The 22,395-nt window shown below is 45.4% G+C and overlaps 1 protein-coding gene across 8 annotated transcripts in view; it reads right to left on the bottom strand.

Moving 5' to 3' along the window:
* Positions 1-22,395, bottom strand: part of MYO9B (myosin IXB) — a 48,076-nt gene that overhangs the window by 16,051 nt on the left and 9,630 nt on the right. For 6 of the 8 annotated variants that reach the window (XM_064174733.1, XM_064174740.1, XM_064174739.1 and 3 more), the window contains exons 3-19: positions 14,112-14,206; positions 12,941-13,003; positions 12,731-12,830; positions 12,499-12,599; positions 12,172-12,301; positions 11,646-11,735; positions 11,314-11,430; positions 10,496-10,630; positions 8,647-8,768; positions 7,910-8,051; positions 6,885-7,080; positions 4,132-4,207; positions 2,487-2,597; positions 1,479-1,518; positions 835-957; positions 294-374; positions 15-125 (exon numbers count right to left, since the gene is read on the bottom strand). In XM_064174733.1, coding sequence (XP_064030803.1) covers positions 15-125; positions 294-374; positions 835-957; positions 1,479-1,518; positions 2,487-2,597; positions 4,132-4,207; positions 6,885-7,080; positions 7,910-8,051; positions 8,647-8,768; positions 10,496-10,630; positions 11,314-11,430; positions 11,646-11,735; positions 12,172-12,301; positions 12,499-12,599; positions 12,731-12,830; positions 12,941-13,003; positions 14,112-14,206 — 1,833 coding nt within the window. Of the gene's footprint in view, positions 1-14; positions 126-293; positions 375-834; positions 958-1,478; positions 1,519-2,486; positions 2,598-3,609; positions 3,700-4,131; positions 4,208-6,884; positions 7,081-7,909; positions 8,052-8,646; positions 8,769-10,495; positions 10,631-11,313; positions 11,431-11,645; positions 11,736-12,171; positions 12,302-12,498; positions 12,600-12,730; positions 12,831-12,940; positions 13,004-14,111; positions 14,207-22,395 lie in introns of all 8 variants that reach the window. The other 2 variants (XM_064174735.1, XM_064174737.1) reach the window with 2 other exon arrangements.

Here is a 22,395-nt window from a genome sequence, read left to right as displayed (position 1 = left end):
ACTTCCTCACGTACCTGGAAGGTGTACTTGGCACTGTAACCAGACCTTCTGATGCGCACTGTCTCCAGCATGCCAGTGTACCTCAGCTGCTGAAGCACCAAGCTCTCATCAAACAACATCTCTTTCTGAAAGAAAACAGCAGCCAGCAGGTAGTAACTGCCTGAGGAGTCTGATTTCTGTCCAGCAGAGTAAGCATGCTCTGTTTTCACGCCCTAGTTGCCTAGAATGCCAGTGAACAAGCCAACTGCAGAGCTCAAGGATTTGGGTCCTCAGCCAGAGCAGCCCAGCCTCACCTTCTCGGCATTGGAGCGGATGCAGCGGATGAAGAATGGCTCAGCTCTGCCCAGAGTCTCCAGCAGCTTGTTCAGGGAAGTCTGCAATGCAATATGCAAAAACAGTTTTCTTCTTCAGATAGCAGCATCCAGAGTTGCAGGGGACAGCAACACAGCTTATTCCTTAGGACTAAAGCTGTTTCAAATCTGATGACTCAAAGCCCAATATCACCCCACGTGGAGCTTCTCCCCTTCTGCACAGCAGATCTCTGCATCTGTTTGTATCTTTTCTCATGGTAATTACAAGTGGGGTTAGCAAATGCTGGAACAGCAGGGCTAGAGCTGCACACCAGAACTGGTCCCGAGAGCTAACATGTTCCACAGTGTAAGGGTAGTCTCTAAACATGGTCTTACTTTAATCAAGCAATAAATCTTACTTCAGACAAATCCAACAAACTCACTTTGCTATTCAAGCAGAATCAGCCTCAATCAGCCCAGGAAGGCCTGCTTCCAAGGGATCAGGGTGCACCCAGAGCTGTCTACCACCACATCACTCACCCACCTGGAACTGTGCACTTATGCTAGGGGGTTTCTTCTTCTTGTGCAAGTGCAAGAGGGATTTGGTCGTTCGGTCATGCAGAGTCATGCTCACTATGAGCTTCAGAGACTTGGAATCCAGCAAGTTCTAGAAGAAAGTTTTCACAATCAAAGTGCAAGCCTCTTGCCTGAAGAAGTATCTTTGTCTGCTTCAAAACAAGTAAAAGTGAAGCCAGCTCCCTGGAGCTCCATGTTCAGCAACATGTTGCAACTTCACCATTATTTCTAGTTTGGACCAAAGCATCTCTTTAAGACTGAAACTTTTCCACTGGCCCATCCCAAGACTGTAAGGCAAGCAAGACGTTATCCCTGTTTGCCTTCCACAGCCTGACTAGAAAGGGCTTCATGTATTATGGCATCTCCAGTCTAACTAAACAGATGCCAGGTGTTAACTCTTCAGCAACGCTTACAAAGGTGAACATTTTAACTATCCCTCAGCCAGGCAAAAAGGAAGTTGGAGAGAGTAAATGACACAGCTTCCCTGCCCTGTGAAGCAGCATTTTCTGAAGTGACTTCTGTCAATCAGAATGAATGCTCACAGTGAAAAAGGAAGCAAACCAACCCACCCAGAGACCCCAAGAGAAATGTAAGGTTACTGCGTAACTTTACCTTGGGAATGATCTGCTTTTGTTTCATACCTCTACTTTTCCTGTTAAAATAGTAAAGATGATTTAAGAAAAATCCCCCAAACCCCACATCACTTTTGGTTATTTCAGCAAGCCATTAAGTTGGTGCAGGTCATGAGGAAAAGTGAAGGATAGATGAAAATGAGCACAAGAGCATCAGGGTGTTTTCATGCACGTCTCTTACAAGTGATCAATGCAAACAATGCAAACTGCTTCAAAATGAGTCCTTTTTTGGTTAAATAAACACTGTAGGTGTTGGAAGCTTTCCAAAGCTATTAAAAACTGAACTGCTGCAGAGACATTTTGTACAAGTCACTCTGTTTAGCTGACTGTGCAGCCCCTGAACTTCTCTTGTAATATGAAGGTACTATCAAATGAAAATATGCAACTCGGTCACTGCTGCTTGCAGCAGGACCCCTGTGGAGTCACTCAGCAACTGTGATACATCTGAGAACCTCCTGAGGCACTACACAAACCTTGGGCATAGTTCTCATCCCTCACAAACAGGGAACTAGAACCTCTGGGCTGTAGCTCAGGCCCTCCCAATCCTAAGCACGTTAACTATGACATTCTAAGGCATGTTCCAACTCCATGCCATCCAGTTTACACTTATTTATCATACAATGGACCCCAGGTTGATTTTCTTACATGTATGCATATGGAAAGCACCTTAACCCTGGAATGTTCACAGCTCTAGCTGCCTAAGGTTCAGAAAATCATCAGCTAGAGTTTGTGAGATTTCATTGCTGAATGTTTGCAACAAGCTGGCACTATAGAGGTGGAGTTCTGAGCAAGCTGACACCAAAAGGAGGTTCCACTTCCAGCTAAGGCAATGAAACAGCAAAGCAGCCCTGCCACTTTTTGGGAGGAATGCTTTTATTCTTGGTCAATTTTTTTGCAGAAGACAGGGGAGAGGTCTGTGTTTCTGGACTGCATTAACTGCTTGGTTATGCTGCACTGTCAAAGCAATGCCTAGGGCACCAGAACTCACATGAAGTGGGAGCGGTGTTGAAGCCGACTGAGCGACCGAAGCAGCTTGCAGGGATCCTCCCCCTGCCATGGGAGTCCTTTAATACTTGCGATGATTTGTTCATGCATGTCTCTAAAATGATGCACAGCAAAACAAAGGTGGCAAACAAAGATACACAGCCATGAGAGAGAGGAATAAACCCTCGAGAGAGCCCATCACCAAGCGTGCTCCCAACAGCAGCAGGTGAATCCCAGCCTACTTTTTCTGATGCCGTCAGTCCTTCCAGCTCTGGCAGTGCCCTGCAATTTCATTAACAAGGCCTCATACTGAACTTACTCTCTGATTCTACCTTTTAATGTAAATTCTTGTGCCACCAATTCAGAACATAGAGGGCAACTTAGCAAAGTGCTCTTAATGGACAAGGAAGCCTTTTGTTAAGCTAAGCAGCCTTTTCATACAGAAATAAGTATTTTCATCATGAGGCAGTAAAGACTTTTATAGCTAGATCTGACTGACAAAATACATCTGCCTAAGCAGAGGTGCATCAGAAAAGTACGTAAGAGTCACCTAGTACAGCAGTGCAGGTGCAATCTCATTTTTCACTTCTGTTTCAAGCACAGCCATGTTTTGGTTTTCAAAATAAGCCTGGGATGGTCCCTAATCTGTGGCAGATTCCAGTGTCTGAAGCATGCACTGAGCTTGTGAAGCAGTGTGTCTTAGCAGAGAACTCACCTTCTTTACTCTCCAGAGAGGCACAAACCAAAAATAACAGAAGCGTAAGAATCACTTCTGACTGTCAGATACCAGCACCATTCTGAGCTGCTCGCTGGGGCAGCAGCATCACTACAGATGGTCACTTGCTTCCCTTGGCACCTCTGAGCCTTTTTGAATCTCAAGATTTTGGTTCAAGGCATCCAAAGAAAACAAAAGATCTTCCTCCACGACCAAGCCTTTCACCCAAATTGCATCCCTAGTTTTGAGTTGCCACAAGTGACAGAGACTGTCCAGGAAGGAGCGACCGTGAAGCGCTGTGGAGTCACCGTGTCAGGTACCTCACAGCTTCTCCCTGACACAGAGCACGCTCAGAAGGTCTGTACAGGAATGTGCCTCCCTGGCTGTTCAGCACAAGCCTATTTCTACTTACTTCTTGTTCTCATAAAGAGAAATGATGTCCTCAAAAGCATTTATATGGAAATCCTCAGAACAATCAAATGAGAAATCAAGCACTGAGCAGCTGCAAAAGGAACATGTATAAAGCCTAAACACTCCATGGAGTGCAAATATGCCTGTAGAGAGCAGCACATGGAGGTGGTTCTGTGGGACATGCCCTGCCTCCTACTCATCTCATAAGGCTGCAACACCTGAGTGCTACTCTAAGTGCCTCAGTGATACAAACCGGCTGCAGAGCAACACACACAATGCAGACAGAACTCAAAACCCCAGTGGTAAATAGAACTGAGGCTCTGCCACCAACATTTGTCAGTACTGGATCTCACATGAAATAAACCAGAGTACTGTTTTGATAGCATTCAAAGGGCCAAGCAAAACAAGACAGAAGATATAAACCAGGCTGTCTTTGTGAAAGCTCTAGCTGACATCTGATGCAAGACAACGTGGGTCAGAGCCATCTGCTTTCCCTGGAATGAGTCAGAAACATGCTTCTCACCGGTAAACTTTTTCTACTGGTGTATTTGATCTCTGGAGCTCTCCAAGGGGAACTCTGGGTCCTTGACGTACCACTCCTGTTATGAAACAATCAACAAGTTGAATTTTGACAAAGACATGAACATTATGAACAAAAAACCTCCACCAAACCACAACAAAGCAAAATATCTACCCAAGGGGCTGAAGCTTTGCTATCAAGCTGTAAAGGGTTACCCCTCCTGGGTTACATCCAGTTCCTTTTCTTTGAAAAATAAAGGGGGAAGAGGGAAAGGCATCCATTAATTGTTATTGGTTCTATTAACTATATTTGAGTCTCTGGGCAATTTGAACTGGAACCGAGACACAAACTAAGTAACTTTGTTTCTCCAACTCCTCCCTAAAGGTCAAACTGCAGCTGCTCAGAAAGCACTTCAGAATTACTCTACACTTGCTTGTTGACCTTCATTAGGTTCCCCTCTGTGCTGGTTTGAGGCTAACTGGAGTATTTTAATGAGAGAAATTAGATCATTGGTTGTGAAAAGAAAATAATAGTGATGTTTAGATCAGTCACAGGTTCTGCTGAGATATGAAAACAAGAAACATAAACAAAGTCACAGAATCACAGAATTAACCAGGTTGGAAAAGACCTCTAAGATCATCGAGTCCAACCTATCACCTCACCCTTCTAATTAACTACCCATGGCACTAAGTGCCTCATCCAGCCTCCTCTTAAACACCTCCATTTCTTCTCGTCCTGTTGTTAATTACTTGGGAAAAGAGGCCAATGCTAACCTCATTACTACCTCTTTTTAGGTAGCTCTAGAGAGATACTAGTGAAAATAAAACATATATGAAAGCTGCATTAACTCTCTCAGCCAAGTCAAGTTTCTAAGCACAGAATAGAAAGTGCTAGAATACAGAATTCCATAGAATATACAATCAATCAGGTTGGAAGAGACCTCCAAATCATCCAGTCCAACCTAGCACCCAGCCCTATCCAGTCAACTAGACCATGGCACTAAGTGCCTCATCCAGTCTTTTCCTGAACACCTCTAGGAACGGTGCCTCCACCACCTCCCTGGGCAGCCCATTCCAATGCCAATCACTCTCTCTGGGAAGAACTTCCTCCTAACATCCAGCCTAGACTTCCCCTGACACAACTTGAGACTGTGTCCCATTGTTCTATTGCTGGTTGCCTGGGAGAAGAGGCCACCCCCCACCTGGCTACAACCTCCCTTCAGGTAGTTGTAGACAGCAATGAGGTCACCCCATAGCCTCCTCTTCTCTAGGCTAAACAACCCCAGCTCCCTCAGCCTCTCCTCATAGGGTTTGTGTTCCAGGCCTCTCACCAGCTTTGTCACCCTTCTCTGGACACCTTCCAGCATCTCAACATCTCTCTTGAATTGAGTGCCCCAGAACTGGACACAGCACTCAAGGTGTGGCCTGACCAGTGCTGAGTACAGGGCAAGAATAACCTCCCTCAGCCTACTGGACACACTGTTCCTGATCCAGACCAGGATGCCATTGGCTCTCTTGGCCACATGGGCACACTGCTGGCTCATCTTCAGCCTACTATCTATCAGTACCCCCAGCTCCCTTTCTTCCTGGCTGCCTTCCAGCCACTCTGTCCCCAGCCTGTAGTGCTGCTTGGGCTTGTTGTGGCCAAAGTGCAGAACCCTGCACTTGGCCTTCTTAAATCAGTCAGTCTCTGGCTGCTGTTGCTGCTGCATTAACTGTCTCTGCCTGAACCTCTGAACCCTGCTCTAGTCACTTTTTTTTCTAACCTCTTGTTAGCTTTCTGCTCCTCACCCCTTGCACATAAGAGATTCTGAAATAAGGGAGTGAGTTGGAAGGAGAGTTGGCTCAGAACCCTCCTGAGCAGTTCTGCTGTTCAGGATGGGGTTTGTAATTCTGTATTACTTTTAACTTGTATATAATTGTATATAGCCATAAACATCTCTATACATTGTGTATATAGACTTGTATGGAATAGAATCATAGAATGGTTTAGATTGGAAGGAATCTCAAAGATCAGCCAGTTCCAACCCCCCACCACAGGTAGCACCTCCCACTAACCAGGTCACTCAAGGCCTCATCCAACCTGGCCTTGAACACCTCCAGGGAGGGAGTATCCACAACCTCCCCAAGCAACCTGTGCCGGTGTCTCACCACCCTCACTGCAAACAACTTCTTCCTAACATCCACTTTCAATCTCCCCTCTGCCAGTTTAAACCCATTATTCCTTGTCCTGTGTTTACAAGACCTTGTTAATAGTCCCTCCCTTACTGTAGCCCCCTTCAGATATTGGAAGGCCACTATAAGGTCTCCTCGAAGCCTTCTCTTCTCCATGCTGCAGAGCTCCAAATCTCTCAGCCTGTCCTCATAGCAGAGCTGCTACAGCCCTCTGAGCATCTTGGTGGCCTCCTCTGGATTGGCTCCAACACTTCCATGACCTTTTTGTGTTGGGGGCTCCGGAACTGCACACAATACTCCAGGTAGGGTCTCAGGAGAGCAGAGTAAAGGGGCAGAATCCCCTCCCCTGCCCTGCTGGCAATGCTTCTCTTGCTGCAGCCCAGCACACTTATTTGTGCTACACTGTAAATATAACTTCATTCCTTCACTTCCAGCAGGCTGAGTTAGGCTGGTGAATTGGGGGGAGGGTTGGGGGGACACAAACTCCCAAACTACCACACCCTCAAACCAATTGTGTCAGCAAGCACTACTCGATTGCAGAGCATCTAAGGGTGCTCGCAGAGCTCTTTTGTAAGCCCTTACCTGCAGCCTTCTGAGCCCTCTGGCGCCCAGCTGCAGCAAAGACAGCCATGGCTCGGATGGCAGCGCGCAGCACGGCCCAGCGGAACACAGCCACGGGGTCCATGCCGATCAGCTCCCGCACGTAGGCGCTGTCGCTGCTGCGCAGCAAGGCCACGATGTCTGGTCTCATGTAATCCATGTTCTTCTCTCGGAAGTCCTGCAAAACAGGCACACCGAGCCCTGAGCTCTCAGCACAGCTGTGTCCTGACTCCAGAGAGCAGGCACAATTCAGAGCAAGCCGCTACTGTGAACAGTGCTCACTACAGCGAGCGCTGCCCTGCAGCCTACCACATCACTAACAGAAAATCACAGAATGCTTTAGGTTGGAAGGGATCTCAAAGCTCAGCCAGTTCCAAACCCCTGCCATAGGCTGGGACACCTCTCACTAGAACAGACTGCTCAAGGCCTTGTCCAACCTGGCTTTGAACACCTCCAGGGAGGTTGTGGAGCACGGAAGCACCGAATGTGATCAAAGATCACATTCGGTGCTTCCGTGCTCCACAACCTCCCTGGGCAACCTGTGCCAGTGTCTCACCACTCTCAACCTCTACCAGTGTCTCACCATGCTCAACCTGTGCCAGTCTCTCATCACCCTCACTGCAAACAACTTCTTCCTAATATCCACTTTCAATCTCCCCTCTGCCACTTCAAACCCATTCCTCCTCATCCTGTCATTACAAGACCTTGTCAAGTCCCTCCCCCAGCCCTCCTGTAGGCCCCTTCAGCTACTGGAAAGCCACTCCAAGGTCTCCTTGAAGCCTTCTCTTCTCCAGGCTGAAGAGTCCCAACTCTCATAGCTGTCATCACAGCAGAGGTGCTCCAGCCTTCTGAGCATCTTCGTGGCCTCCTCTGGACTCACTCCAACAGTTCAAAAGTACCTCTGGGGACACATCTGATCCACCCCCAGCAAATTTTATACACTTTGACAAAAAACAATCAGAAATGCAAGGAAATTTGGTTTTATGGCCACCAGTTCTTTCACCTACTTTTATCTGGTATTTAACTTTGCCAGCAAAGTGTCGGATAATAAAAGCAGGCTCCATCACTGGGGTTCCAACAAAGAACTTGTTCTCCTCGTGCTGCTGTTTGAATTTTGCAAGTAGAGTTTGGTTGGTAGCATGTGGAAAACTAGGAATACAAAACAGGAGAGGTCAGCTAGTTCTCAAATTGCAAGGTGACAGTGACAAACACCGACTGATCCTTGTGGGAATGATCCTATTGATGATCTCTACTCTTTGACTCACACATCTGCCTTGAATCTTAGAGGTAGGCTTCATTTCTGGACTGAAACTCAACAGCTCCACACAAAGCACAATATTTTGGGGTTTCAAGTCTGCATCAATGCTCCCCCTCACTTCACCAGCCAAGTTTAGTTAGCACCATTTGCTGCTAACCCTTGCCAAGCCTCACACACCTGCCTTTTATTCAAACTAATTCCCAGTAACACAGAGAAGTGTTTCTGAGTTTGCTTAAGCCAAAGTTCAATTTTTGCATTGATTTGTATCACCATTTTGGAGTCATCAGAAGCAAACTACAGTGTAGATCATGGCCATGAGACTGCAGAATGCGAGGAGTTGGAGGGGATCTCTAGGGACCACCTAGTCTAGCCCCATGCTGACTCTGTGCTTCCCACAACTTCCCCCTCCTTTAAGAGGTGCTGTTCCCTTTCATAGTCCTTCCCTCCTCCCTGCCAGTTTTTTCCCAGAAGAGGTTTGTTGCTTACTTGCTTTCTTCATCCAGAAGGTAGAAGAGGCCAGTGGGCTTCTTGCTGATTAAGTGAATGCAGGCCACGTTATCAGTATAGTCAATATTGTGCCAAGTGATCCCTTCACTCTTATATTCCTCCTGTGGAGCTCAAGCAAATTCCCTCATCAGTACAGTGCCCTCCCTGACCTTTAACTTCTTGTGGTCTAACTGCTTAAAAGACATCCTTCAACAGCTATGGCAAATTGAGTTTGTTAGCTCAGGAAGCAGAAACAAAAATAAGGACAATTTCTAAGAGCAGAACAGCAGGCACACTGGGGCAGACCTAAGGCCCACCTAGGAAAGTCATGCAACAGCAGATGCTTGGTCAAACTGTTTGAAAACCAGAAAAGCAAGTTTTGCTGTGCCTTCCCAGGATCAGAACTACACAAACTTGTAGCTTAGGCATTACATCAAAACCCTCTGTAGGCAGCTATTAAAGGATTTCCAGTGTACTTCTCTCTTCCATAGTTCTTATGTTATGGGAAAGGACAAATATGTAAATATCAAGTTTCAGAACTTCCAAATTGCAGTGGGAGGTGCAGCTGAAGTTTCAAACCAGGCATTGAAGCCCCGAGGGAGCAATGTATGTCCTGAGGATCAGAAAGCTGGAGAGCTCTGACAAGGGAACACGAAGCTCTTCTGCTGCAGTGACAATCCAGCAAAGGCTTGAGAGGAGAAGCTTCCCATTAAGATCTGGAACCAAAGCAGCAGGCTTTCTTAATGCTCTAAGTGCCCACAGGAAAAGATAACGGGTAAGATACTCATGTGGAACACCTACATTGCTCAGCAAACTAACTCTTAAGTGTATGTTTAAGGAAAGACAAAGAGCACCTCTCACTCTTCTGATGCTGACTAGAAATCGATTATTTCCAAGTAGGTAGAACTCAGTCCGCCAGGGCCAGAGTGCTCAGTGTGCATGCCATGCTGCAGAGCTGAAATGCCATTCTCTACAGACAAATCCCCCTTTCTTTAAAGAGATATAGAGATGCCCCTGAGGGCTCTTCACTGCAGGAGATACAGGAAATAGGCCCTTCAGGGATGCAGCCTATTTGAAAAATGGCATTCGAAAAAGAAAACAATGTCACTATTTATCCTGGCCAGCCACGGCTGTCCTGAGCTACAGACAGAGACCTCAGCACACAAGGGAGCTTTGGTAATTTCCTTCTCTTTAAAACACTTGTTTAAAGTTATCTACACATCAGTGACAACACAGGACATCCCACTGCAGAACATCTTCTCTTCAGCAGTGTCCAGATAATGATTTAGCACAAGGCAGATCCAGAGCAAACCTCAGCCTAGAGGCAGGATCTGTTAGCTCTGTAAGATGACAGAACCTGCAAGCAAGCAAATCAACAGAGCCCAGCAACAGCAAAGCTACTGCCAATAGTAACAGGCAGTTGTATCCCCTAAGTGCAGTCAGGTGGAAGAAGCAGCAAAGATTGGTTATTAAAGGTTTACAATCTGACAAGATGAACTCCCCACCACTGCACAAAAAAAACCTGAAACAAACCCCTCAGCTGCAGACTTGCAATCTCAAAAGGAATTTTGTCTGGGATTGCCTAAATGTCTTCTTAGTTACTTGAAATCAAGCAGAAACTTAACACAAGACTCTGCTCCCACCAGTGCATGTAGAGCACTGAAAGCTGCAACCTTCAAAGAACAACAAGCAGTAATGAAGAGATTAAAAAGTAAGACTTTTAGAGATATATTCAAGCAATTACAAAACTCATGCCATGGGGTTTTGAAGAGCAGTGAGCATGTTTGCACAGCATAGAAGCACTTGAGCTAAAAAAAACAAGCCTGTTTCAGCAACTCCCATGTCTTACCTGTTCCAATTTGAAAATATGTTGATTGAAATAATACTGAAGCTGCTCATTTGCATAATTTATACAGAACTGTTCAAAACTGTTGGTTTCAAAGTCTTCAAATCCAAAAATATCAAGAACACCAATGGACAGACACTAAAAGATACAGAAATCTAGTTAAACAACCTCTCTTAACTGACAGCAGTAACCCCTGCAGCCAGCACTACAGCAGGCACCTACATGGTTTGAGCACAGAGCAGTTCAGCCCACTGTGAAAATGGAGATGATTAAATATTACCAAGAAGTTTACTACAGGCTTCAGAAGAAGCAAAATTTATGCCAGCTCTACACACACAACTGTCCACAAAGAAAGGTGGTTAAGGACAAAGAAGCCGGTGAAGGGTCTGGAGAACAGGGGTGGTGAGGAGCAGCTGAGGGAACTGGGGGTGTTTGGCCTGGTAGAAAGGAGGCTGAGAGCAGACCTCCTGGCTCTCTATAACTCCCTGAAAGGAGATTGGAGCCCGGTGGGGGTTGGGCTCTTCTCCCTAGTAACAAGTGATGAGAGAAAATGGTCTCTAATTGCCCCAGAGGAGGTTTAGATTGGACGTAAGAAGAAACTTCTTCACTGGAAGGGTTCTCAAAGACTGGACCAGGCTGCCCAGGGAGATGTCTGAGTCCCCATGCCTGGAGGCTTCTAAGCTGCAGAGATGTGGTGCTGAGGGTGATGGTTTAGCCCTAGGCTTGGTAAAGTTAGAGAAGGATTGAGCTGGATGCTCTGAAAGGGCTTTTCCAGCTGAACTCCTCTATGATTCTAAGACTTGCTCTGGAGAGCAGCTCACCGTAACAGACTCCTCCATGTCCTTCTTGTTGAGGAGCGCATGGTTGATGCGCAGAACGATCCAGTCAAACAGAGCACTGTACAGGGACTTGGCCATGGAATCACGAGCTGTTATTGCCTGCAGATCAAACCATCTTCAGAGCTTTGTTTAACCTCCCCCTGTCTGGCTGACAGCAGTGCCACCCAAAGGTTACCAACCTGAGGTGCAAACCCAGCATTTCCCTTTCATGCCCATGCCTCCCGCTCAAGGCGAGAGCAAACTGCAGCAGCTGCTGCAGCACAGAGGAGCAAGGGGCAGGGATTTCAGGCCCCCTGCGGGCGTTCCCGGCTCACCTCGCTGAGGCTGTACGGCAAGATGAGCTTGTCGTTAGCAGTCACAGTTTTTCTTTTTGTTAGCACTTCTACTAGAATTTCTCGTTTAACCTTCCAAACAAGCAAGAAGAAGAATCAGTCACTCTCACACTCCTCACACAGTAACACAATACAGCAACGAACAGAAAACCTGCTAGGAGAAGCCCAGGCTCTCTGACAACAGCTACAATCCCCATTCAGCGAGAGCCTTACAATCCTTCAGCTTCTTTAGGTGATTCTTGTCCTAGACTCGTTCAGATAATCCCCTGTGATGCTGAAGAATGCCTCCACTAAATTTATTCCTACTCAGCTCTACAATTAAGCAAGTAAACGAACTCTTATATTACAACCCTAACCCAAATAACTTCACCAGTTTCACCCACTTCCCTCCCACAAATCACATAATTCAGACCTAGATACAGCTAACTAGGCAACAAGATACTCAGGTAAGATGCTGAGGCAGAGCAAGAGGTGCATCAGACTTTAGAGCCAAAGAGAAATACTCTACTTTCAGAAGCTGGGAAAGAATGTCCAACACTTCAGGGGGTCCCACTTCCAACCCTTCATCACGACCTGTAGCCTTCTTCTTGTATGTAACATTGCCCAAATACAGAATAGCTGAAAGTACTGAAAAAATCCTAAGGAAAAAAAATTTATTTTGTGAGTTCATTAGAAGAGGTCAGTAGACTTAACTCTACTTCAAGCCCTCACTCAGCTCTCCTTGCTGTCTCCTGGATTAAATGTGATCCCAGCACACAGAGAGTCATGAAGCTTAACTAGCTATCAGTTACACAAGCTTAATAGATTTTCTGAAAGCTCAGAGGGTTTTGCTTACTGGGTCTTTGTGGCTGAAAGAAAGCCAACCATCTCCATGGCTTGTTTTAGTCTTTCAAAGTCATGTCGGAGATCTTCCCCATCTTCGATTTTCAAGTTATGCTGTAAAGAGAGATCCACAATTAAAGGCAAAGGATGAAGCCCCAGCATAGGAAGAAAACAAGAATATTTGATCTTTAACCCAGCAGACAGACAACACTTGCCCATGCACTGATAAATTTCTGTCACGTTACCTGATTGAGGTAGAAATAATCTTCTGGTTGCTTGAGGTGAAATTCTTTACGTTCCTCCTCAGTGACTCCCAGTAGCAAGTAATAAAAGACATGGTAGTTCCTGTGAAGGCAGCACATTGCTCTCTCACAAAGAGCATCTGTATACTTCAGATGCTCTTAAACCCTTGCAGTGATTTTAATGGTGTTAGTAAAATGGCATTCATCTCCTACCTTTCATCCTTTTCTTGAGAAACCAGGCGAGACTTTTCAAGCAGGTATTTTTCAACGACAGCCCTAAAGCACAGAAAAACAACAAAGAAAAGCCTGTGGTCAAAGAGATGACCTCACAAAACAGACAGCAACTGTCAAGAGAGTTCAAATAATGAAAGCTGCACTACAGTACATAAAAGAGCAGCTAGACACTGTGTTAAACCTGAAGTAACAATATAACGCATGCAGAAGTTCTAACTGGGCCTAAGAAACACCTATCTGCAGTGCTTGCTCCAAGCGGACAACTGGAGAAAGGCAGATGAAGTGAGAAAAAGTGCTGGTGAAAAACTGCAAGCAGAAACAAGATAAGCAGAGTGCTAACAATATCTGCTCTGAGATTAACAGGAACATAAAGACTAAGACCTCCAAAACATCCTGGATAGCAGTCTGCTTCCCACCCTAACAAACCTGCTGTACTTTTATGCCAGTCTACAAGTCAGACTGAAATGGAAGCCAGACAGCCAGCGAGCCCTTACAGCCTGATAAAGAAATCTCCTCAGTGATAACCTAAACTCCTTGACACAGGATAGAGAGAGCAAGGCCAAAGCTCAAGCTTTTTCTCAAGCTGAAGACACAACAAACGTATTGAAACTGCACCAAAGGCCTGAGCTAGTGGGGGTTCATCTGAAACAATGCCAATTTCTTTCAGAGCAACACTCAAAGCAAATGCAGCACAGAGTTCCCAGGCACCTGGGCTATTGCCATTTTGTACACTGCCAACACCAAGGGGAGCCAAAGGACAGGCACTGGAGCACCCGGCTGTGGTCGCTGAGCTGCAGGGTAAGAAGCTTCAGGCAGAGCTCCTCACCAGCACTGTGCACCTGACCCAGCACAGCTCCATCCTGACCCTCTGGGCATTCTGTGGATGCCAGCGTCAAAAACTGAAGGGGCATTTTACAAAGCAATATCTGAAAGAGTTTATTTTATGGCATGACATTAGACAGGTAACTGCACAGCTATTTGCACACAAATTGCCAATACCAGGTAAGAATCACAGAATCTCGAGCACTCCTCAGCCCAATCTGCTCTCACATGAGAAGAGCCACAGCAAGGCAGCATTTTGCACAGAGATTCTTCAGCAGCTCCTGAAAGCAAAGAGCTCAGCCTCAGCAGAGCCTCCTGCCGTACTCACCCTCGGACAATACCATTCTCTAAATAGTTGACTTGAATGAACTTTCCAAAGCGACTGGAGTTATTGTTGTGTGCTGTTTTTGCATTTCCAAATGCCTGTAATAAAGCAAAACAAGTTAATTTTCAATTAAACAAAATATGCCAATGTGGAGCTGCTCATTGCTCAGCTTCCTGCTAACCTGCACTGTGGAAATGGCAGCATACAAATCCCAGAAAGGCTGCTTAGGAAGGCCACACTGCTCCTCACAGACCTACATCCATTCACTCTTCCTCCAGGAGTCAGGTATACCCCAAAATCCCACTCCCTCTGTGGTTTGAATGGGAGAGAAAAAGGCGTGAAAAACCTGCCCTGCAGGCATGAAGTGGGGGAGCAAAAGGCCCTTCCAGCACGAGGGGTGACCCATGCAGATGTCAGGCTGGGGATTGCTGTGCTCTTCACGCCTAGGAAGTGGTAACTCAACTCTTTGCCTAGGAAGAGCATAGATATTTGGGTACTTGCCGCCTTGGGGTGCCTGCCTTAGAGTTCTCCCCCGCCTGGATAGTTACTGCAGAAAGAGTCCCCTGGCGCTCTGAAGGACAAGCTCCTGAGGGACAGAACCGTCCCTGCTTTGGATGCCTTCCCACCATAAGCACCCCCTTTATGCAGGCTTGATAGGCCTTAACGAGCCTCAGACAGCAGACAAGCATCTGGACCTCCCTTTCTCTCAGCCAGCCTGACTCACCTGTGAGTAAACTTCTGGCTCAGCCTGATTAACAGTGGGGAATGCTATATTTAGTAGCTTAGCCTTTTCCAACTTCTGACTTCCAAAACAGTCAAATTTACCTATGGTATCCTTGTAGATCTTCTCAATCTAACTGAATCTGCTAATTAAAGCAAAATTAATTCTGTATATAGTTTTGGGGGTGGGTTTTCAGGAAAAGAAAAGAACTCTATTTTTCTATACATTCCTGACTCAGCCACATTAATTCCACAACTGTCCCATGCAACAATATTTGAGAGACCGAGGGAAGAGAATGATATATTCAGATATTTCTAAGAGTACAGGAAAGGTAATCACAGCTAGAGAGTGCAAATTAGCCTCAATTATTAATAATTATGACCTTAGAGAGGATATGCAGTAGGAAGGTGACAGCACAATTACTGTGAAATTGCCTCTTCCAGAGGGAAGCCACAAACTATGTCCTGTCCACTAATGTTCTGTTCATGCTCCAACAGTTCACAACAAACATCAAGGTCTGGTTTGTAGTCACCCCACACATTTTCAAAGGTTTGCATTTAAAAAACAGGAGTGAGATAAAGAGAGAAACTGCTTTTTAGAACCATGCTGTAGTCCTTGGTCAGCTAACTCTGATGCAGTTTCATTACAAGGTGTTAGGAAAAGGGAAAAAACAGGACTGGGACAAATCCTAAGGGTGCTCCTTCTAACGCCCTCTGCTAGTTGCCAGTAGACACAACAAAAAACATCCTCAGCATTGAGCCCCACTTCAGAGCTATGAAAAGGCCTTCTGCATCTAGATCCAGTAGAAATGGTTACTGGGAACATCTTCACCAACTCTTAACCACACCTTGTCAGGGTAACAAACTTGCCACCCTCCTAAGGTGCAGGAGACAACGCAGCACAAAGAACAGCCTGTGCAAACTGGAACTGCTTGGAAGCACAGCTCAGTGTAGCCCAGCGGCAGCAATTCCTGCTGCAGATATGTCCTCTGAAAGCTCCAAAGGTCTGTGCAAAAATCCACCCCCTGAACACAGACACCCATGAAGTGCCAGCCTCCTCCTCCACAGACACGCATCCACAGAGCGATGGACATGTCTGTGCTGCGCACGAGAGGCACGAACTGCCTCACCATAGTCTATGTTCTTGCGGAGACTCAGGACAGTTGTGTCCTACACTGGAACTCTTCCCTTCTCCTCTCTTTTGCTGTTGTTCTGGTTTGGGTTTTATTTTTTTTGTTCTGTTCTTTAACCCCAAATCCCTTAAGGGCTACAACTGCCCTGAAGTGTGACACCTGCGTCACTGTTTCCAAAAGAGCTCCTCAAAGCTCTTTTACAAATGGATTTCTACTGTCAGCTTTCTAGAGTTCAGAGAATCCCCAAAACTTCTCAGCCTAGGAGAACATCCACAATTTTTCAGACAACTGCTACCCCTGACGTGAAGGAACAAGCCAATGGAGCTTTTCCTCTGTAGGGTGAAAATCCACACAGTGATTCTGCTGTAGCTTCAGAAGAGTCAACAGGTTTCCAGAGAGAGGGCTTAGAAACATTGGATTGCTTCAGCTGGAAAAGACCTCTAAAATTATCGAGTCCAACCATCAATCTAAGACCACCACAGCCACTTAAACCATGTCACCAAGTGTGCCATGTCTGCACAGGGCCAGGGACATCCCTGGACTTGTGCCTTGCAACTTTTGCACAAGACTGAGGTGGAGTTCAACCTTCTCATTTCTAGCCATCACACTACCTGTATTACCATGCAGACAGCATCCCCACTCCAGATTGGTCCCAGTGAGCAGTGACACCCCTCTGCAGATGAACAGGTTATGAACCTTTGGTAAGTGTAAGGAACTGGCCTGGATTTCATGCAAACTGTAAAACAAACAGCAAACCAAAAGTGGAAGTCCAGCAACACCAGCACAGCAAACTGCTTGGTAAATCAAGCCTCTGTTCCTCTCTCACTCACAGTGCTTCAGCTGTGGCTCTCTGAAGGACACCATTCAACTTCTCGTCAGCAGTGGAGTGAACTCTGCCAGGCTGCACAATGGCAGACTTGCAGATTCAACCCCAAAAAGCTTCTTTTTGTCAAGCTCCCCAACTTAAGTGACCAGCTAAGTTACCAGTTACACTCCAGAAGCCAAAGCAGAGTACAGCCAGTCTGGCCAGGTGATGTTTTTAATAACAAATATTTTGACATGACAGAGTTAAGAAATCCCACAACCCAAGCTTCCTGAAAAACTTTTCTTGTGATTATTCATGTAGGCAATGAATCCACTTTAAGACTAAAGGCTCTTATGATCTCATGTGTCTGGTATTTAGTCAAAGCATACAGCAAATTCTTACAAGCTGATCTAATATTATCAGTTTTTAGGGAAGCTTTCCTGTGCTGAATGGCTTTCTCATGAAGGGCCTTTAACATCTACAACTTCCAAAGAACATTCCAAGCTGCTGAACATTTTTGGGTGAGGAATCTATTCTGGGTGGCATTTAAAGTTTAATCACTGCTACTACATTCTTCAATACACTTTGACAAATCAAGCATATGAGAAATTAGATTCCTGCTTAAAAATCAGAAAAGTGCAAAAATGGGAAGTGTTAAATGTTTTGATGTTTAGTGGTTACATCTCTTTATCCTACACCAAGGGACTAAAAAGATCAATTAAGCTCCCATATTACTCAGCCATTGCTCTGAAGGGACAACATCTTCCACTGGCAATTCTAGCCAGGTACTCTACACAGTTCAAGTTCAACACCTCCCTGGTTTGCCATTCCAGAGAGCCACCAAGGCTTCACTAAACTTCAGAAAACATGAGGGGATAAGAAACAATTTCAGCTAAAGAGAAACACACATTTATATAACCAAACCTATTTGTTGCTCTCCCTGGTGAGCTCATGAGCAGACAGATAAAACCCAAAAGCTAAACCAAGATCCCTGCATAGTAGCACACCAGCTACAGAGAGAGGGCAAGTCAAAAATAGAAGACCAAGGCCAGCAGGAATCAGAGCTGGGATGGCTATTCCGGGAGTCAGGAAGTCATCCAAACCATCCTCTCACCTTGGAATGCAAAAGGCATAAGCTGGAGTCTGCTCCACAGAACTGCAAACAGTGACAGCTTTAGAAAGATTGGGAAAAATGCCAAATAATCTTATTTTCTAGAAAATAAACCCCCAAACACTGCACATGCTCCTCCCATCTGCCTCAGGAACACAACTACATTTCTCTCACAGGAATTCCCCAAATCTGCAAAAGCTATCAGAGTTTCTGTGCAAACCACTGCAACCCATGGCAGAAGCCCCACTGCAGAGAGCAGCCTCTTCCAGTGCCAATGACACCAAAGACCCGAGCTACTCTGGAAGAGGAAACACAGCTTCAGTGGAACTCAGTTTAGTCATGCCCTTCACAAACATGCTGCAAAATACCCACTCATCAAGGCAGAAGCTGCAGTGTTGAGGCTGATCTCACAGCTCTGCTGTGTGATGTCCTGGGGATGCCTAAGCTCCCATGGGTAAGGCTGAAAAAGGACAAGGTGAGATGTTTTTGCCCAGAGGTGCGTGCAGCAGGCAAAAGTACATACTTCTACCAGAAAAACTGGAACAGCAAATCAGATGGAAAAGGAAAGTTCATTTATTCTTCTATGATTCTTAAAACAAACACATGCAGATAATGCAGCTAATAGCCTGCAAACAACTACTTTCTCTTGAATAGAACATCTACACCCACTAAATATATATGCAGGCCTTGACAGCAAACACAAACAAAACCCAGAGTGGAAGCACCGCTCTGCATAAGCCCATCTTACAACAGACTCACAAGCACAATAGGGCTGTAATAAAGGACACAGAGCTGATAGCAAACTGCTTTTCTCTGTTCTCCATAGAAGGGTAAAGCAGAAGAGTTTGCTTTCTGCAGTGAAATTTAACAAGCTCTTTAAAAAACACCAAGTTGTAGAAAACCTCCCTGGGCCATGCTGCCCATATGACTGACTTTGGATTTACAGCTGCCTTCTTCAGAAGCTCACTTTGTGAATGCTTCCTATTGGACTTCCCATTTCATTTGGGCCTTACTTCCTCTCAAAGAATGGTTCAATGCCATTCAGAAATCTTCCAGAACTGACCCAAATGGAAGCAAGATAAGCTTTCCAAAACCAAAGTTCTGACAGCTCCAGGATGTCCATCTCTCCCATCCCTCCTTGGCTTCCATTACTGGGAGAAGTGAACTTGCAGCAGACTAAGCAAATCAATTCTGTTGTAAACGCAGACACTCAGGGTTGCCCTTTAACAACACATAAGCAAGCTGACAGGAGCTTTGCTGCCAGAAGGAGGCTCCAACTCCCTCTCACTACATCCCTTGCCACATGCTCACACCCACTTGCTCAATTTTCTTCTACTTTACTACATTAACTGGCGTGAAGAATTGAGAAGTTACCTTCGGTCTCAAAAATAAGTTCAGAGTCTTAGATGCACACTGCACATTTTACATGTGAAATGTGCTTTAAGACATTTTTCCTTGATGAAAGGAAAATACAGAATTCATGGAAACTTCTTATGTATGGAAAGGTTTAATTATCTGGTTCAAGACTCTATAAAAGAAACAGAGGTTTGATTTGCTATTCCAAATGCTACCCAAATAATAGCTCCCAAAAGTAAATTCCTTCATAGGATTTCAATTGTAAGGCAACTGAATTTAACAGTGAACAGAAGGAGGCAAAACTGGGAACTGTACTTCAATCACTAAACCTAGTAAGAGAATGAAAAAGTCAGAAGCATCTTAAACCAGAGCCTATCTTCATCTTCCTACAGTTTTGAAGGAACTGCTCTTCACTGGAGGTGACGCACATTAGCCTGGAGAAACTGATAAAAACACAAATCTAAGAGCAAATCCTACAGGGTTATTGAGGCCACATCTGGCATCTGAGGCCATATTAGGAGTATGGTGGCCCAGCTCAAGAGAGACAGGGAACTATTGGAGAAAGGCCTATGGAAGCTACAAAGATGTTGAGGGGCCTGGGGGGCACTCTGTGAGGAGCAAAGGCTGTTAACTCAGGGGCTGTTGAGACTGGAGAAGCGCAGCCCCAAAGGGGATCTGAGCAATGCTCAGCAAGAGCTGAAGGCTGGGGGGTAAGAGGATGGGGCCAGACTCCATGGTGCCCAGTGACAGGACAAGGGGACAGGCACAAACTGGAACCCAGAAAGTTCCGCCTAAGGCAACTATGTCTCATGAACTATTAAAAGCCATCAGAAAACAGCTTCAGGCCATGCTGAAGCATCCTTGTGGCATGGGAGCAGCCAGCCTTTCAGATTCTTTTTCTCTGGAAAGCTGCAAGCAGTGCCAAAGGCAACCAGAAGCAGTTCAAGCTACCTCCACTTATCAGATCCCCAGCAAGAACAGCACAAACAGCTGCGACTCTGATGCTGAGATTGAGGAAGAAGTATCTGAGGCTCAGAGACTAACCCATGACCATCTTTCCTTTCACTAGGTCATCTGACAGCAGTTGTGCTAGTTCTGTACTTAATTTTTAACCAAGCTCTCTCAGTATCCTGTACTCCACTTCTCAGATGTTTGAGGTGTTAATATCAAGCAACATTTAAGGTCAAATCTCCTTTCATGGTAAGGGTTAAACTGTATTCTTCAAAGTCTAGAAATTGTGAGCTGGGAGCCAAAACATTAACAAGAGTTTACCTGCAAACCACTTACAGCTTTGAACAGAGATTAGCTGGCCAATCCAAAATCAGGATTTGGTAAGACACATTTCCAAGTGCACTAAGTATGTGGTGATAGAACTGTAAATCCCTCTCCTTAACACACCAAGTGTGCTCAGCTCTGCGCTAGGAACGCTTGCTGTATGTCCCTGCATTTTCACAGGTCAGCCCATAAACACACCACTTAGGTGTCAGGAAAATGAGAGGTCACTAGAAAGAGGAAGTTCTGAGTGAAAATGCAAACAACTTGTACATCAGAAGAGCTGGGGAGACAGACTTTAGTCCAGGCTACATGTTGATCTTTAATCTGGAAGATTTGACTCCTCATGAAACAGAACATTTCAAACAGTTCAGACATGCTACAGAACTGCTGATGCAAAAAAACCCTGAAACATCCATTCAAGAAAAATTCCCCAGTAGCACCTCAGTTCCCTTAAGTAAAAACCCAAATGAGTCACCACAGTTGGATTTGGAAGTGACCAACTCTAATAAGCAAAGTTTAACTTCCACAAAGCAAAGGAAGCTTCTACATTGCTCCCCGAGATCAAGCTCCAACTGCAATGCTCTTCTGAACAACTTTCAGTGCCTGGAACTGCACAAACACAGCCAAGCTGGGAACGTGGAAGCTTCTGTGTGCACTGAACCTGTTCTGCTGGACCCAAAGTAGGGGACCTTGAGCTGAATTCTCTGTGTTCCAGGCATACCACAGCACCACTTTTTGATATGCACTGGAGTTATGTGAGCAGAGAAGTTCCTAAGGATTTGAGAGAAAAGCCTCACATTTCAGACAATATGGACTCCAACAGCCACACCAGAATCCACCTGGCAAGTACGCAAGCTGAGCTTTAAATTGGTCATTGTGTTTCTACCTCCCAAGGTCATTTCCTCATGAAGTGGCATCACCAAATGCCCACTGGAAGTTTGAAGAAGTTGCAGCACTGATGACAGCCCATCTTACTGCAGCTCACAAATGTCTCTTCATGAGCTTTCCCTGACACAGACAACATCTGTCTGTTCTTCCAGAAACATGTTTAATTTTAGTTTTGAAGCTAGGAAAATGCACCTTTCCCACTCAGTGGACAGGCCACAGCACAAGATCTTACATCTCTACCTGGTCAGACACAGCTGTACACATCTGGTAGGTCAGGCTCTGAAACAGTTAATTCTAGCAGCAACACAAGATCAGCTGATCAAACAGCGCTTTCCACAGTGACCCCTTCCTGTTTTCTGTTTAGAACTGCAAGCTTGAACTCCAGCAACCAACAAACCTCAAACTATTCTACTTCTTCTTTCAGGCAGCAGAGAGCAACGCAAAAAAAGAACTTGTGTAGATTCCTCATTCTTTACAGAAAAGCTTTCCATGATCACAAGTGGAGCACTTTTGAAAGTTCCATTTCCCTGCTTTTTCACATCTTGTCTGAAAGCATTTAAAATAGCTTATTACTTTTTTTAAATGAAGTGTTGCTACACTTGAGAATATTTAAGCCTAAAATTCCAGTGGCTACATTCCACCTCCTTGCTGTAGAAGATTCTGCCATGGGTGACCATTACATCCATCCAAGCTTTCAGCTTTTCCTTTCAGATGAGAGAGTAAAAGGGAGAGGCGGAAGTCTAAAAGATCGGTGTAAGTCTGTCCTGCTGTTATCTAAGCAAGGCCAGCTGTACCCACTCCTCCCCACTGTTGGAAATGCTCTAGCAGTGAAAGCCAAAACCACCTCACACTTTCTCCCTAACTAAAAATGTTGCTCTCTTCAGAGCAAACAATTCTAGAAAAGAATAGCTCCCTGAAGCAGGACACGCTGGTACCCACAGAGCTGTTCATGTTTCAGTAGAACAATATGCTTACAATCCGATTCAAATGCCATCAAGA

The sequence above is a fragment of the Pogoniulus pusillus genome, chromosome 41, assembly GCF_015220805.1.
Source record: "Pogoniulus pusillus isolate bPogPus1 chromosome 41, bPogPus1.pri, whole genome shotgun sequence".
In the NCBI taxonomy this organism is placed as follows: Eukaryota; Metazoa; Chordata; class Aves; order Piciformes; family Lybiidae; genus Pogoniulus; species Pogoniulus pusillus.
The sequence above is the reverse complement of the archived record's forward strand: the minus strand, read 5'-3'. Positions and strand labels throughout refer to the sequence as shown.